Below are 10644 nucleotides of genomic sequence, written 5' to 3' on the forward strand. Positions count from 1 at the left end.
AATGATGGATTCATGTCATCTTCCATTCGTACAAACCCACAGAATGTAAACGCAGCAAAAGTCAACTAGAAAGTAATCTACGGACTTTTGGTGCTTTTGTCAATGTAGATTCAATTTTAACAAATGCACCCACTGCTGAGGGATGTTGGTAACAGAGAACACTACACGTGTAGGGGAAGGAGGTACACAGGGAAGCTCTGTACCTTCCTCTCAATTTTGCTGTGAACCTACAACTCTTAAAAAAAAAAAAAGTCTTAAAGAAATTTAAAAATAAAAAAAAAAACCTTGACTATAGAGTCTTAAATGGATCAAGCATAAATAAAACCATAGACAATGCCTGACTTACTGCAGTCACTTAATATTTGACACTTGGCTACAAAGTATTCTGGAAGCTTTTTAATTTTATTTTAATTTTATTTAAGTAATCTCTACACCCAACATGGGGCTTGAACTCACAACCTGGAGATTAGGGGTTGCATGCTCCACTGACTGAGCCAGCCAGATGCCCCTTTGGAAGCTTTTCTGTATTCTGTTACCAGTCTTGAATGAGAACAGGACCTGAAGCTATTTGCAGTATCCCACTCAGGGGATAAATGTGAATGGGAATAAAGGGAGAAAAAAATTGGGGGCCAATCTCTAGTTCTTCATATTCTGTAAAATTTCGATTCATTACATTTGGTTTCAAGAAGGTAGGCAGAAGCCCTGATGCTGGCAATCCCTTAAATGGAAACAAAGCTAAGTATTTCCAAACACTTAAAGGAAACCTCCAAAAATGGAAATATATACAGGAAGAAAACGGTGCTAAAAACAAGCTGTACAGATTCCTATAAATTTCATAAGCACAAAAAATTTATTCTAAATAAATCATTTTATACAGTAATTATGGGGAAAAAACATTCATTACTTTAGCAATTTACTTAAATCAAATTATCCAAGCAAAATAAACATAGCAATATAAAAATGTAAGAATTTTACAAAAGCTATACAAAATAACTTATTATTTAAAAACTAGACTGATACAGTCCATAAAATCTCTTCAGGAGAACTACAGATCTACGTTGCTTTTTTTAAGGGGTAAAAGAAAGGATGCTTTAAGGCTTCTTTGAGAGTAATCCTTTTAGCTGGGTCATACTCCAACATTTTCTCAATGAGGTCAAAGAGAAGCTCATGTTCAGCATCCTGAGAGAGCATAAATTCCTGAAAGGAAAAGAAATACAATCAATAGTCTTTTCAACTATCATTTATCAAATTTTATTTCTCTACAATAAAGAGAAGGGAAACTCAAGGTTTTCATCACTTAATGGTCCAGACTCACCTTCAGAGGTTTACAGCGCCTTGAAACATATCTGCCAGCAGAACTGTGTTCATCCCAGTCTAACCGATCATGATGGAAATATTTACGTTTCCTAAAAATAAGTCAATATCCACTGATGTTTATAATGCTGACAATGAAAACTTAAAACATCTAGTGAAAATGATTGGTTTCATCAATTATTATGCTTTTATGGATCAAAGATTAACACTTTACTGGAGACTGGAAAACACAGCCTAGTTATTGGCTTCCCAACAAAGGATCGGTTATTTAAGTGAAAAAGAATTAGTCTGACTTCATTGTTTATATAATAAAGTTTTAATCAGACTATAAGAACAAGTGGTACAAAGGATGGCAGCTACTCTTAAATAAAAACATACCTGGTTTTCTGTATCATATGTTTTGGTAAAGGTCCAAGAATCCTTTCCATCATTGCCAAATGCTCCTTACTATCATGTGTCTAAAACAATAAATAAAACTCGTTAAGCACTGTGTACTTTGTTCTCATTTAACATAGCTGCTAAATTTCTAGTCCACAGAGATCAAAAGGAAGGTGATTACTAAAAAGGGCAAACTTTTAGCAAGTAACAGCTGACAACAAATATTAAGGGCCACAGAACAAGCTCACCAATGATATCTCCAAATGAAGAAGATAACTATTTATAAAATACTTAAAATTTTTTAAAATAAAATGATGTATTATGAAGGAAATACAAATATCCAGTAGCATCAGTTACAGAACTTTTATTCCTTCATACTTAACAATTACGTCTAATTAGGAAAAAAAACCCTGCCTAAATGAGCATACTTTGCTTTGAAGTGCTCATTCACATAAATAAGCACTTTTTTTAAGCAAAGCCACTGAAACCGATCACTATCACTTACTGGAAATACTGTAAACCCAAGGTAGTATTCAATAAGAATACAACCTATACTCCAGACATCACATGGCTGGGACCATCCCAAGGCTGCAAAACAAAAGCAAACTGTTAGGAAAAAACCTTTTAATATTTCTTGAAGACATTAAAAAACATGAGCTTAAAATCCTTAATGTGTGCTTTTTAAAGATTTCATTAGCAAGGGAGAGCATGCGCATCTGAGTGCACAAGCTGGGGGCGAGGGGGAAAGGGACAAGCAGACTCCCTGCCAAGGGGCTCCATTCCAGGACCCTGAGATCATGACCTGGGCTGAAGTCAGATGCTTAACTGACTGAGCACCCCTATTCTTAGTGTGTTTTAAGTTACTAATCTCTTAAAAGGAAAAAGATTTAGAAGATCCCCACAAAGGGGTGCCTGGGTGGCTCAGCCGTTAAGTGTCTGCCTTCGGCTCAGGTCATGACCCCGGAGTCCTGGGATCGAGCCCCGCATCGGGCTCCCTGCTCTGCAGGAAGCCTGTTTCTCCCTCTCCCACTCCCCTTGCTTGTGTTCCCTCTCTCGCTGTCTCTGTCATATAAATAAAATCTTAAAAAAAAAAAAAAAAAAAAAAAGGAAAAGATCCCCACAAAGAACAGAACTACAGAACTTTAAAGTTACCTTTTATATACAGGTTCCCAAAGCACAATTAAGTAACTTACCTAAAATAACTTCAGGTGCCCTATAATGCCTTGTAGATACCAATGTACTGTGATGTTCATCATCATATGTTGCACTTCCAAAGTCTACAACTTTAATATCTGGATTTATTAAGGTACGTTCATCACGTTTCTGAAATCATAAATGATGGGTTAAGGAAGCATAATATTAAGAAGGCAAAAGATATTAATTTCAAACAATGAAGATAATACACTGAAGACTTACCATTTTGGGATTATATGCCTCTGTGTAGTCAGATTGCACAAATAAGATGTTTTCAGGCTTTAAGTCTGTGTGAGTCAACTTGTTACTGTGCAGAACTGAGAATGAAATGGAAAAAGTTGCTATAATCTGAAAATCAAAAAGCTAACCAAACTCAAAAGCCCTACAACAAAAAACCTCTGATGCCTTTTCTAAATGTCCAAAGTTGTCAACATTTAATAGCCTGCTAGAAAATCACCCACTACCCTCTAAGTTAGTACACCACCAGCTAACTGCTCAGAAAGTGAAGTAGGATTTTTATTCACGAAGCCGAGATTTGCCTGTTTCCAATGATGGCTTGTAACATTTGTAAAATTGTGTGGATTTTTCTGCTGGGAAAAGCATAAAGTCTTAAAATCATTTTATTTTTTTATAATTTTATTTTTTTAGCCATTATTTGGAAAGCAGATCAATAAATGAGAAAGATTATCATAGTCGATGCTACACTGATAATACAGAAATGACTACAGTCAAAGATGTGAACCTGGACATCACCACAGAGACCATGAAAGCAGGTATTAGAAATATAGTAACAAGTGTTTTGGAAAAAGTGGAAGTAGCTTATATATCAAGCTAAACTAGTCTTCTACATGACAATATATTATTATATGATGGACAGTATACTATTTACTGAATGAAATGCAAAACTGACCAACAGCTTGTCATCAGCATCTTTCTCATACCTACTCTTAAGTCAGGCTTATGTTAGGTCCCATTTTTTTCTTAAGAGATCCAATCAGTCTGGCATTAAATTAATCTCAATAATCTCAAGTTTCTTGAAGATAAGCCAAGTACTTACAATTCACTGATTTGCATATCTGATATGCCATCTTCCTGATATGATCCAGACGAAATGGCAGAAAACCATTTTCCTTAATGAAGTCATAAGTACTAAGTCCTAGTAGTTCAAACACAATGCAAATGTGACCATGATGCTCAAACCACTCCAACATCTGGACACAGCGGCTATAAACACATGAACAATAACTGAGTACAGCTTCTCACAATTAAAATCTACCTGAAAGCATTTTCTGAGTTCTACTTTGATACTTACAATGTACTACTGGGGTCTGTTGTATTCAAGTGTTCCAGAACTTGTATTTCTGAGCGAGCAGCTTCACAGTATCTATCCACATTTTTAACTATTTTTACTGCTACACGTCTACCTCCTCTGTTAGAGAGAATAAGTTAAAAAAAGTTAAAAATGATGTCCTCTTCCACTTTTCTATCACTCCTTTCAAACTGTACTACTTCTACACTTCGACCCACTGTATTTGTTTTCTTGAATTTATGTTCTAGCATTCAGTTTTACCTGACTATATGTAAGAACTCTCTTCTAACTGTAACTCATTGTAATGAACGAGAAAGATCTTTAGGTATATGGTGGAATCAGCTGATACAAATACATGTTGAATGACACAATTTTTTTCATCAAACGATTACTCACATGAATTCTTTTTTGGTCTTTCAACTAAACTATATATTAATAGCTGTAATGTAACAAGAATATTGGGTATCACCACTTTATAGGCCAACTAAGACTCAAAACATGTATGTAAAACAGTCTCTTGTGGTACCTGTCACTGGCGAATATTTTATCAAATTCTTCATTTTGTCTAGGTTACCAGAAAAGTTGGGATATGGGAGGGGCACAATAAGGAGCTCTACTTCTCAGAGCCTTACTAACCAATAGTAGGAAGCCTTTCCCAATAATTCACTTAGAAAAGTTCTGCCATTCCGAAGGGGGGAAAATTCAAATAGATAAAAGGAAAAATTTCTTATACTACCTCAGGAATTTCAACCAGTAGTTTGAAAGGCATAAATAAATATGTGATAGCAATTTAAGAGAGTTCTCAACCCTGGCTGTGTTATCAATTATAGCATTTTCTAAAAATATAGATTCTTAGGTGACTACCCTGAAGATTGCATCAGTATGCTTTGGGTAAGCCTAGTTCCAAATACCCCTAACATAAAACCAAGGCTGTGGAAAGTTAGATGACTGACACCTGGGGTGGGGGTGGGGGGGAGACGCACAAGAAAAGACTGTCACAACAGCTATGCCCAGTGGGACAACAAAATACTTTCTAAAATAATAAAATCTGTTCTCAACTTAAAATCAAAGGCTACATACACTATTACAGCTAATGTTTAAAAATCTAAAGGGGTGGTACCTTTTTTTTTTTTTTTGAAAGATTTTATTTATTTAAGAGAGGTGAGAGAGCAAGCACATACGAGTTGGGCGGGGGGGGGGGGGTGGGGGCAGAGGAAAAGGGAGCAGCATACTCCCTGTGAGCAGGGAGCCTGACGCAGCGTTTGATCCCAGGACCCTGAGATCATGACCTGAGCCAAAGGCAGATGCTTAAAAACTGAGCTAAGTGCCCTTAAGGGGCTGGTACCGTTTACTGGGAGTTTCCTAGATCAAAGTCAAAAAACCTAGTGAAAGAATATAATAATATATCTAATTTATAGTCAGGCAATATTTAAAGCTAAAAAAATTCTCTAATATTGCTTACAGCCCCAAATGCAATCTCAGGCTAGGAAACTTACGCTTTGTGATCAATGCACTCCACGACTTTTCCAAAAGCTCCTTCTCCTAAAGTATCAACAATTTCATCTAAAAGAGAGAAATAAATCTCAGTTATACCAAGAAGTGGAAGCAGTTTTACTTATCATAATAAATACTATCAATGCAGATTACTCTAGTTGATGCTACAAATTTCCTTATCACTAGACATTTTATTGGTCAACACTGTCAAAAAACATTTTTAACTATTTTTAGGTCTAATTTCATTCTTAAGCTCATTTTATTAACTTGATTTGCTGTTTTGGAAGTTCTGCTTAACAAATATTAAATTTCTACAGAAAGAAAAAAAACACAATCCCCCCCCCACCAAAAGAAATGAAAAAACAAACAAACAAAAAAACAGAGAAAGAAAAGATTTCCAAATCCCTGAAATCTTTATATATAGATTATGTTATCTGAAAAGTTAATAAGTGTTGAAAAATATTCTATACATCTTGCACTTAGTACGTCTCCACTCTGACAGATCAGGTGACCCTCCTCATCATCCTCTACACTCCTGGTTCTTTTCCTTCGGTGACTCTTCTGGAAACGTCAAGTGGGCGGCACCAAGATCATCCAGCCAATCAATATACCCGAGTGAATTCAGGGCAGAATACGAAATTCATTCAGCGGGGAGATATTCAGGCATTCAGATACACGCCAGGCCACAAACGGTTGGCAGGAGCAATTTCAAATTCAGTCCCCAGAAATTCACAGGGCACATAGTTTATGTTAACAGGAGAAAAACATGGCAAGGAACAGATTTTCAGATAAGATACTCAAAGTGGCAAGGCAACAAAACATAATACAATTGTTTTTCTTAAAAAAAAAAAAATGCTTAGTTGTAGCATTCACTGAAACATAATTTTAAGTTTCTAGTGTTCTAATTTAATGTTGCAAAACTGCAGGATGTAATATTTACTTGGTCAAAGTAGACTGTGGCCAAATTAAGATTTCCTAGCTAATCTAAGAAAGCAAATATTGAAACAGTAAATAAAATTAAAGTCCTAATTTTGGGGAGAAAAAAAGATTTGGCATACAAGGCTAACACTATGTCATTTAAAATGTCATCTGAACTGATCTTCAAATTAACCCATAACCCATAACGTTCAAATCGTTAAGTGATTTGCTTAGTGAAAAAAGAATTAGAGCATGCTTTGCTAGAAAAAGGCATGCCTAAACCTTCAACCATACAAAAATAAAATGCTTATTCTACTTTTGTAACAACACTTCAATTTATTAAAACAAATCAGATTTCTTGAAGTACCATAAACTAATCTAAGTTAATTACCTCCACTGATTCACTGCAATGACAATTAGTTGCCTACTAGTAATAAAATCTGTTACTATGTAACTTAATATGTACTGTATTTCAAGAATTCCCTATTCAATGCACAAACACAGAAAGAATCCAAGTTAAATTGAGATGACTTCTTTTTAAATATAACTTTCTCAAATGATCAAACACAAATTCAAGTAATCCTGTTCCACGTGGGAAATAAATTTTACAAAATGTTTTAAAAGAGCTCATACCCCATGTGAACGATGGTGTGAAGTACTGTGGTGAATCCTGTGTTTGCTTTTATAACTACTTCTTCCACTTCTCCCAGATGACTTGCTACTATGGTTCTGATATCTGCTTTCATGGTCTCTATGGCGATGTCCAGGTTCACATCCTTGACTGTAGTCATTTCTGTATTCATCAATGTAGCGTCGACTATGATAATCTTTCTCATTTATTGATCTGCTTTCCAAATAATGGCTAAGAAAATAGATTTTAAGACTTTATGCTTTCCCCACCAAAAAAATCCACACAATTTTACAAACGTTACAAGCCATCATTGGAAACAGAAAGGGATGGGATTTATCGTTACTTATTTAAGTGATACTGTAATTTTAATCAGGAAAATATATCCCCCCCAACTTTTACTGAGATATAGCTAACATACAGCATTGTAGTGATACGTATTTTTATACTGAGACACTTTAAGTACCATCCTTACCTATCAGATGTTTTAGAGTGATTATATTTGCAGCGCTTGTTCTCCCGGGCACTGCTATGTGATCTCTTCTTTCTTTTATGACTGCTGCTGCTTCTCCATTTTCCACAGTCCCAATCTTTTTCATCCCAATCAGGACAATAAGTTCTCTTTGAGTGTCTCATCTACATAAAAGACAAGTTTTCCCAGTTAAGTTGTTTCCCACCTGTCAACACTGAGCAGTTTAATAAAACTCCTCTTTGCAAATTCACTCTAGCTGTGAGTTTTTAAGTTGTTATTTTATTATTTTTTAAAAATTTTATTTTTAATCTCCACACCTAATGTGGGTCTGGCACTCACAACCCGGATATCAAGAGTCTCATGCTCTACTGACTCAGGTGCCCCTAAACTGTTCTTTTAAAACAAAGTTCAAAAGTCATTGTCAACCACTCTAAAATCACTGATAAATCCAGTGAGTGCACTGTGTGCCAAACTGTGGGGTCCAAACTCTATTAATAGGTATTCTGCATTATCCACCTTATGCTAAGATTTGCTGAAAGCAGGTAGGAAAAGAAATAAAAGGGGTGGGGGCCGGGAAATCCAATTTCTCAATTTTGGAAAAAATCTTACCCCTTTCCTGTCAGCAGCACAAATTTACTATAGGTCCACATATGTAACTCTCCCCATTTAAGTATTTATCAGAAACTAGCCTCCAACTCAAATGCAACCATGATGTTCTTTGCGACAGAACCCTCATTATTTTTTGCGTAAAGCAGACAAATCGATCGAACTACCAAGATCTTTTATTACACACAGAAGTCAACCGTGGCATTAGAAAACCACGAAATACCATCTTTTGCGGTACCCAGAATATGCTATATGTAACAAAACCTAGCTTATTCTAAAAGCAATCTTACATAATGAATTTAGGGGAGGGGAGCACCTTCCTTCCAGTAGCGTTTCGAACAAAAACCCCTAATAACTTGAAAAAAAAATTATATGGAATTGACTTTTCATCATCAACTACCGTTCTTACCAGTACTAACTGCTGGGACTCTACCACGTCCTTACACAGAACTCCGAATCAAAACGCTCCAATTGTTCCCTAGGGGTTGGGGGTAAAGGGGCGCAAAAATTCCAACTTATAAAATGTCTCATAGCCTGGCTTCTCTCACACACTCCTTCAAATACACCCTTTTATTTCTGCTTCTCTCCGGGTTCCTAAATCTGATTTTTGTTAACGCGCCGAGGGCAAAGACCCCCGCGATTTTCACTCGAATCTTTCCAGAACTACACTAGGCGTTCGGTGATATCGCCTCACATCAATGTGTTCTCTCCATTTGCTACAAACACAGTTCCTTACAGGAGAGTGACACGCAAATTCCAGGACCAAGTAAACACCACCCACAGCAGGAAGCTTCGCCTCCTCCGCCCCGCCGCCATCTTACAGCTCCGCCGAGGTGGCCAAGGCCGTCGCCAACAAAATGGCGCCTACAGGCTCCCGGCCCAGCCTTCCCAGCCTAGCAGTCACTCACTATCCCTCGCCAGTATCTAGGGCATCGCGGTTCAAGGAGACACTCGCGGCAACAGGCTCCGCAGAAGAGGGAAGACAAGCAGGGACGCTTTCGTGCAACCCAGGAGTGAGAGGAAGAAAGGGTCGTCGTGGGGGGGATTACCGGGATTACCGGCAGCAAACAAGCGAGAAGAGAGGGCATCACCAGGCGCTCTCGAGGCACAGAAAAAGGGCCCTGACACTTAGCCCGCTTCCTCCTGCGTCTTACCGTCCAGGCCAGAGAGTCCAAGCCAAAAGAGACAAAGCTTGCAACACGAAAACGGATAAAGCCCAACTGACTGCGACGGGCTCCAACAACAAAATGGAGCTGACAGCCGCAGCGTCAGGACTCTACTCGAAAACACTGGTGACGCGGCGAGCGCGTCCCGCCGCAGGGCGGGGCGGGCTGCGCCGGCACCCAGGGATGGAAGGAGACCAGCGGTGGCCGCCGTGTGCGCAGGCGCCAGGTCGGGAGCCCAAAGACGGAAAGTGGAGGTGGGGAAGTCGGCCATGGCTGCCGAGTCGGCCATGTTGGCAACTGTCTAGGTCTGAGGAGATAATGTAAGTACCGGGGAAAAGAGTCTAGAACGTGCTCATTGAAAGTGGTATTTGGGAACGGTAGGTACAAGAAAAAGTGAGGGAAGCATGATACTAAATAGCCTGTGCCCTGATTGCAACCACTAAACAAGCCTTTAAAAAAAAAGCGACACCTCCATTATGTAGCTGTAAGTAAGTAATTGTCTGGATTTCGGCTTTTTCTAAGGTTTTGCGACCCATTTAAAACTAGTTAAGTCTTTAGTGGTTGGGACCTACACACACTGTAATTGGATTGGAAAGATTTTTCTCAAGGTTTTAAAAATTGAAATGAGTGGGCTGGAGCTTGGAAACAAAGCGGGGACCCTTCATAGTTAAACATTTTGGCATTAAGTCAGTCGTCTGCACTGTTAAGGCCAGGTGAACTCTAAAAAGGGAAACGGAAGGTCGTGAAGGAAAGGTGGTGTCAGAAAACAACCGCTGAACAACAAAATCATCCAACTACGCTTTAGTAGACCAAAGTAATCGCCAGTCCTGACCCCGCGCCCTTCCTCCATTTTGTCTCTTTTACTACTTCCAAACTTAGTGGAAAACGTATAAAATTAAACATTACAACTAAGCGTAATTTTACTGTTCACACTTGCACAGGAGAGCCCTACACAAATGCACAATGGTTGGCAAGAAGTGATGAGGCATAAGTATTTCCAAAATTCCTACGGTAGTTTGCGTTTCTTAAGCGCCTTCTCTTAATGGTTTTAAAACCATTAATATTTATAAAACCATTAATACTTGAATCTTTATATTGGGGCCAGGTTAGATTTATATTTATCAAATAGAAGGTAAAGATTTCATAGAGGGAGAAATTCATCACA

General features: G+C 38.0%; 2 protein-coding genes across 5 annotated transcripts in view; one reads left to right on the forward strand and one right to left on the reverse strand.

Annotated features, from left to right (window-relative positions):
• Nucleotides 1-10644, forward strand: part of NIF3L1 (NGG1 interacting factor 3 like 1) — a 70858-nt gene that overhangs the window by 20116 nt on the left and 40098 nt on the right. Inside the window, exon 1 of one of the 3 annotated variants that reach the window (XM_044381307.3) lies at nt 9158-9799. The exons of 1 other annotated variant lie outside the window; for it this stretch is intronic. In XM_044381307.3, coding sequence (XP_044237242.3) covers nt 9171-9799 — 629 coding nt within the window. In that variant the 5' untranslated portion in view covers nt 9158-9170. Of the gene's footprint in view, nt 1-9157; nt 9800-10644 lie in introns of those variants that run through there. One more of the 3 variants, XM_057303864.1, reaches the window with a different exon arrangement.
• CLK1 (CDC like kinase 1) lies at nt 828-9607 on the reverse strand. 2 transcript variants are annotated; one of them, XM_026492215.4, is made up of 13 exons: nt 9468-9607; nt 7711-7871; nt 7241-7469; nt 6160-6250; nt 5692-5758; nt 4199-4315; nt 3944-4110; nt 3109-3203; nt 2886-3015; nt 2198-2280; nt 1693-1772; nt 1316-1406; nt 828-1197 (listed from the first exon to the last, which is right to left on the reverse strand). In XM_026492215.4, exons 2-13 carry the CDS (start codon nt 7869-7871, stop codon nt 1054-1056), a joined length of 1455 nt encoding a protein of 484 aa, XP_026348000.1. In that variant the 5' UTR covers nt 9468-9607; the 3' UTR covers nt 828-1053. The 2 variants fall into 2 exon arrangements, with proteins under 2 accessions (XP_026348000.1, XP_044237239.1); XM_044381304.3 differs by lacking the exon at nt 9468-9607 and adding an exon at nt 8723-9448.

Source organism: Ursus arctos, unplaced genomic scaffold, assembly GCF_023065955.2.
Source record: "Ursus arctos isolate Adak ecotype North America unplaced genomic scaffold, UrsArc2.0 scaffold_1, whole genome shotgun sequence".
NCBI classification, from domain to species: Eukaryota; Metazoa; Chordata; class Mammalia; order Carnivora; family Ursidae; genus Ursus; species Ursus arctos.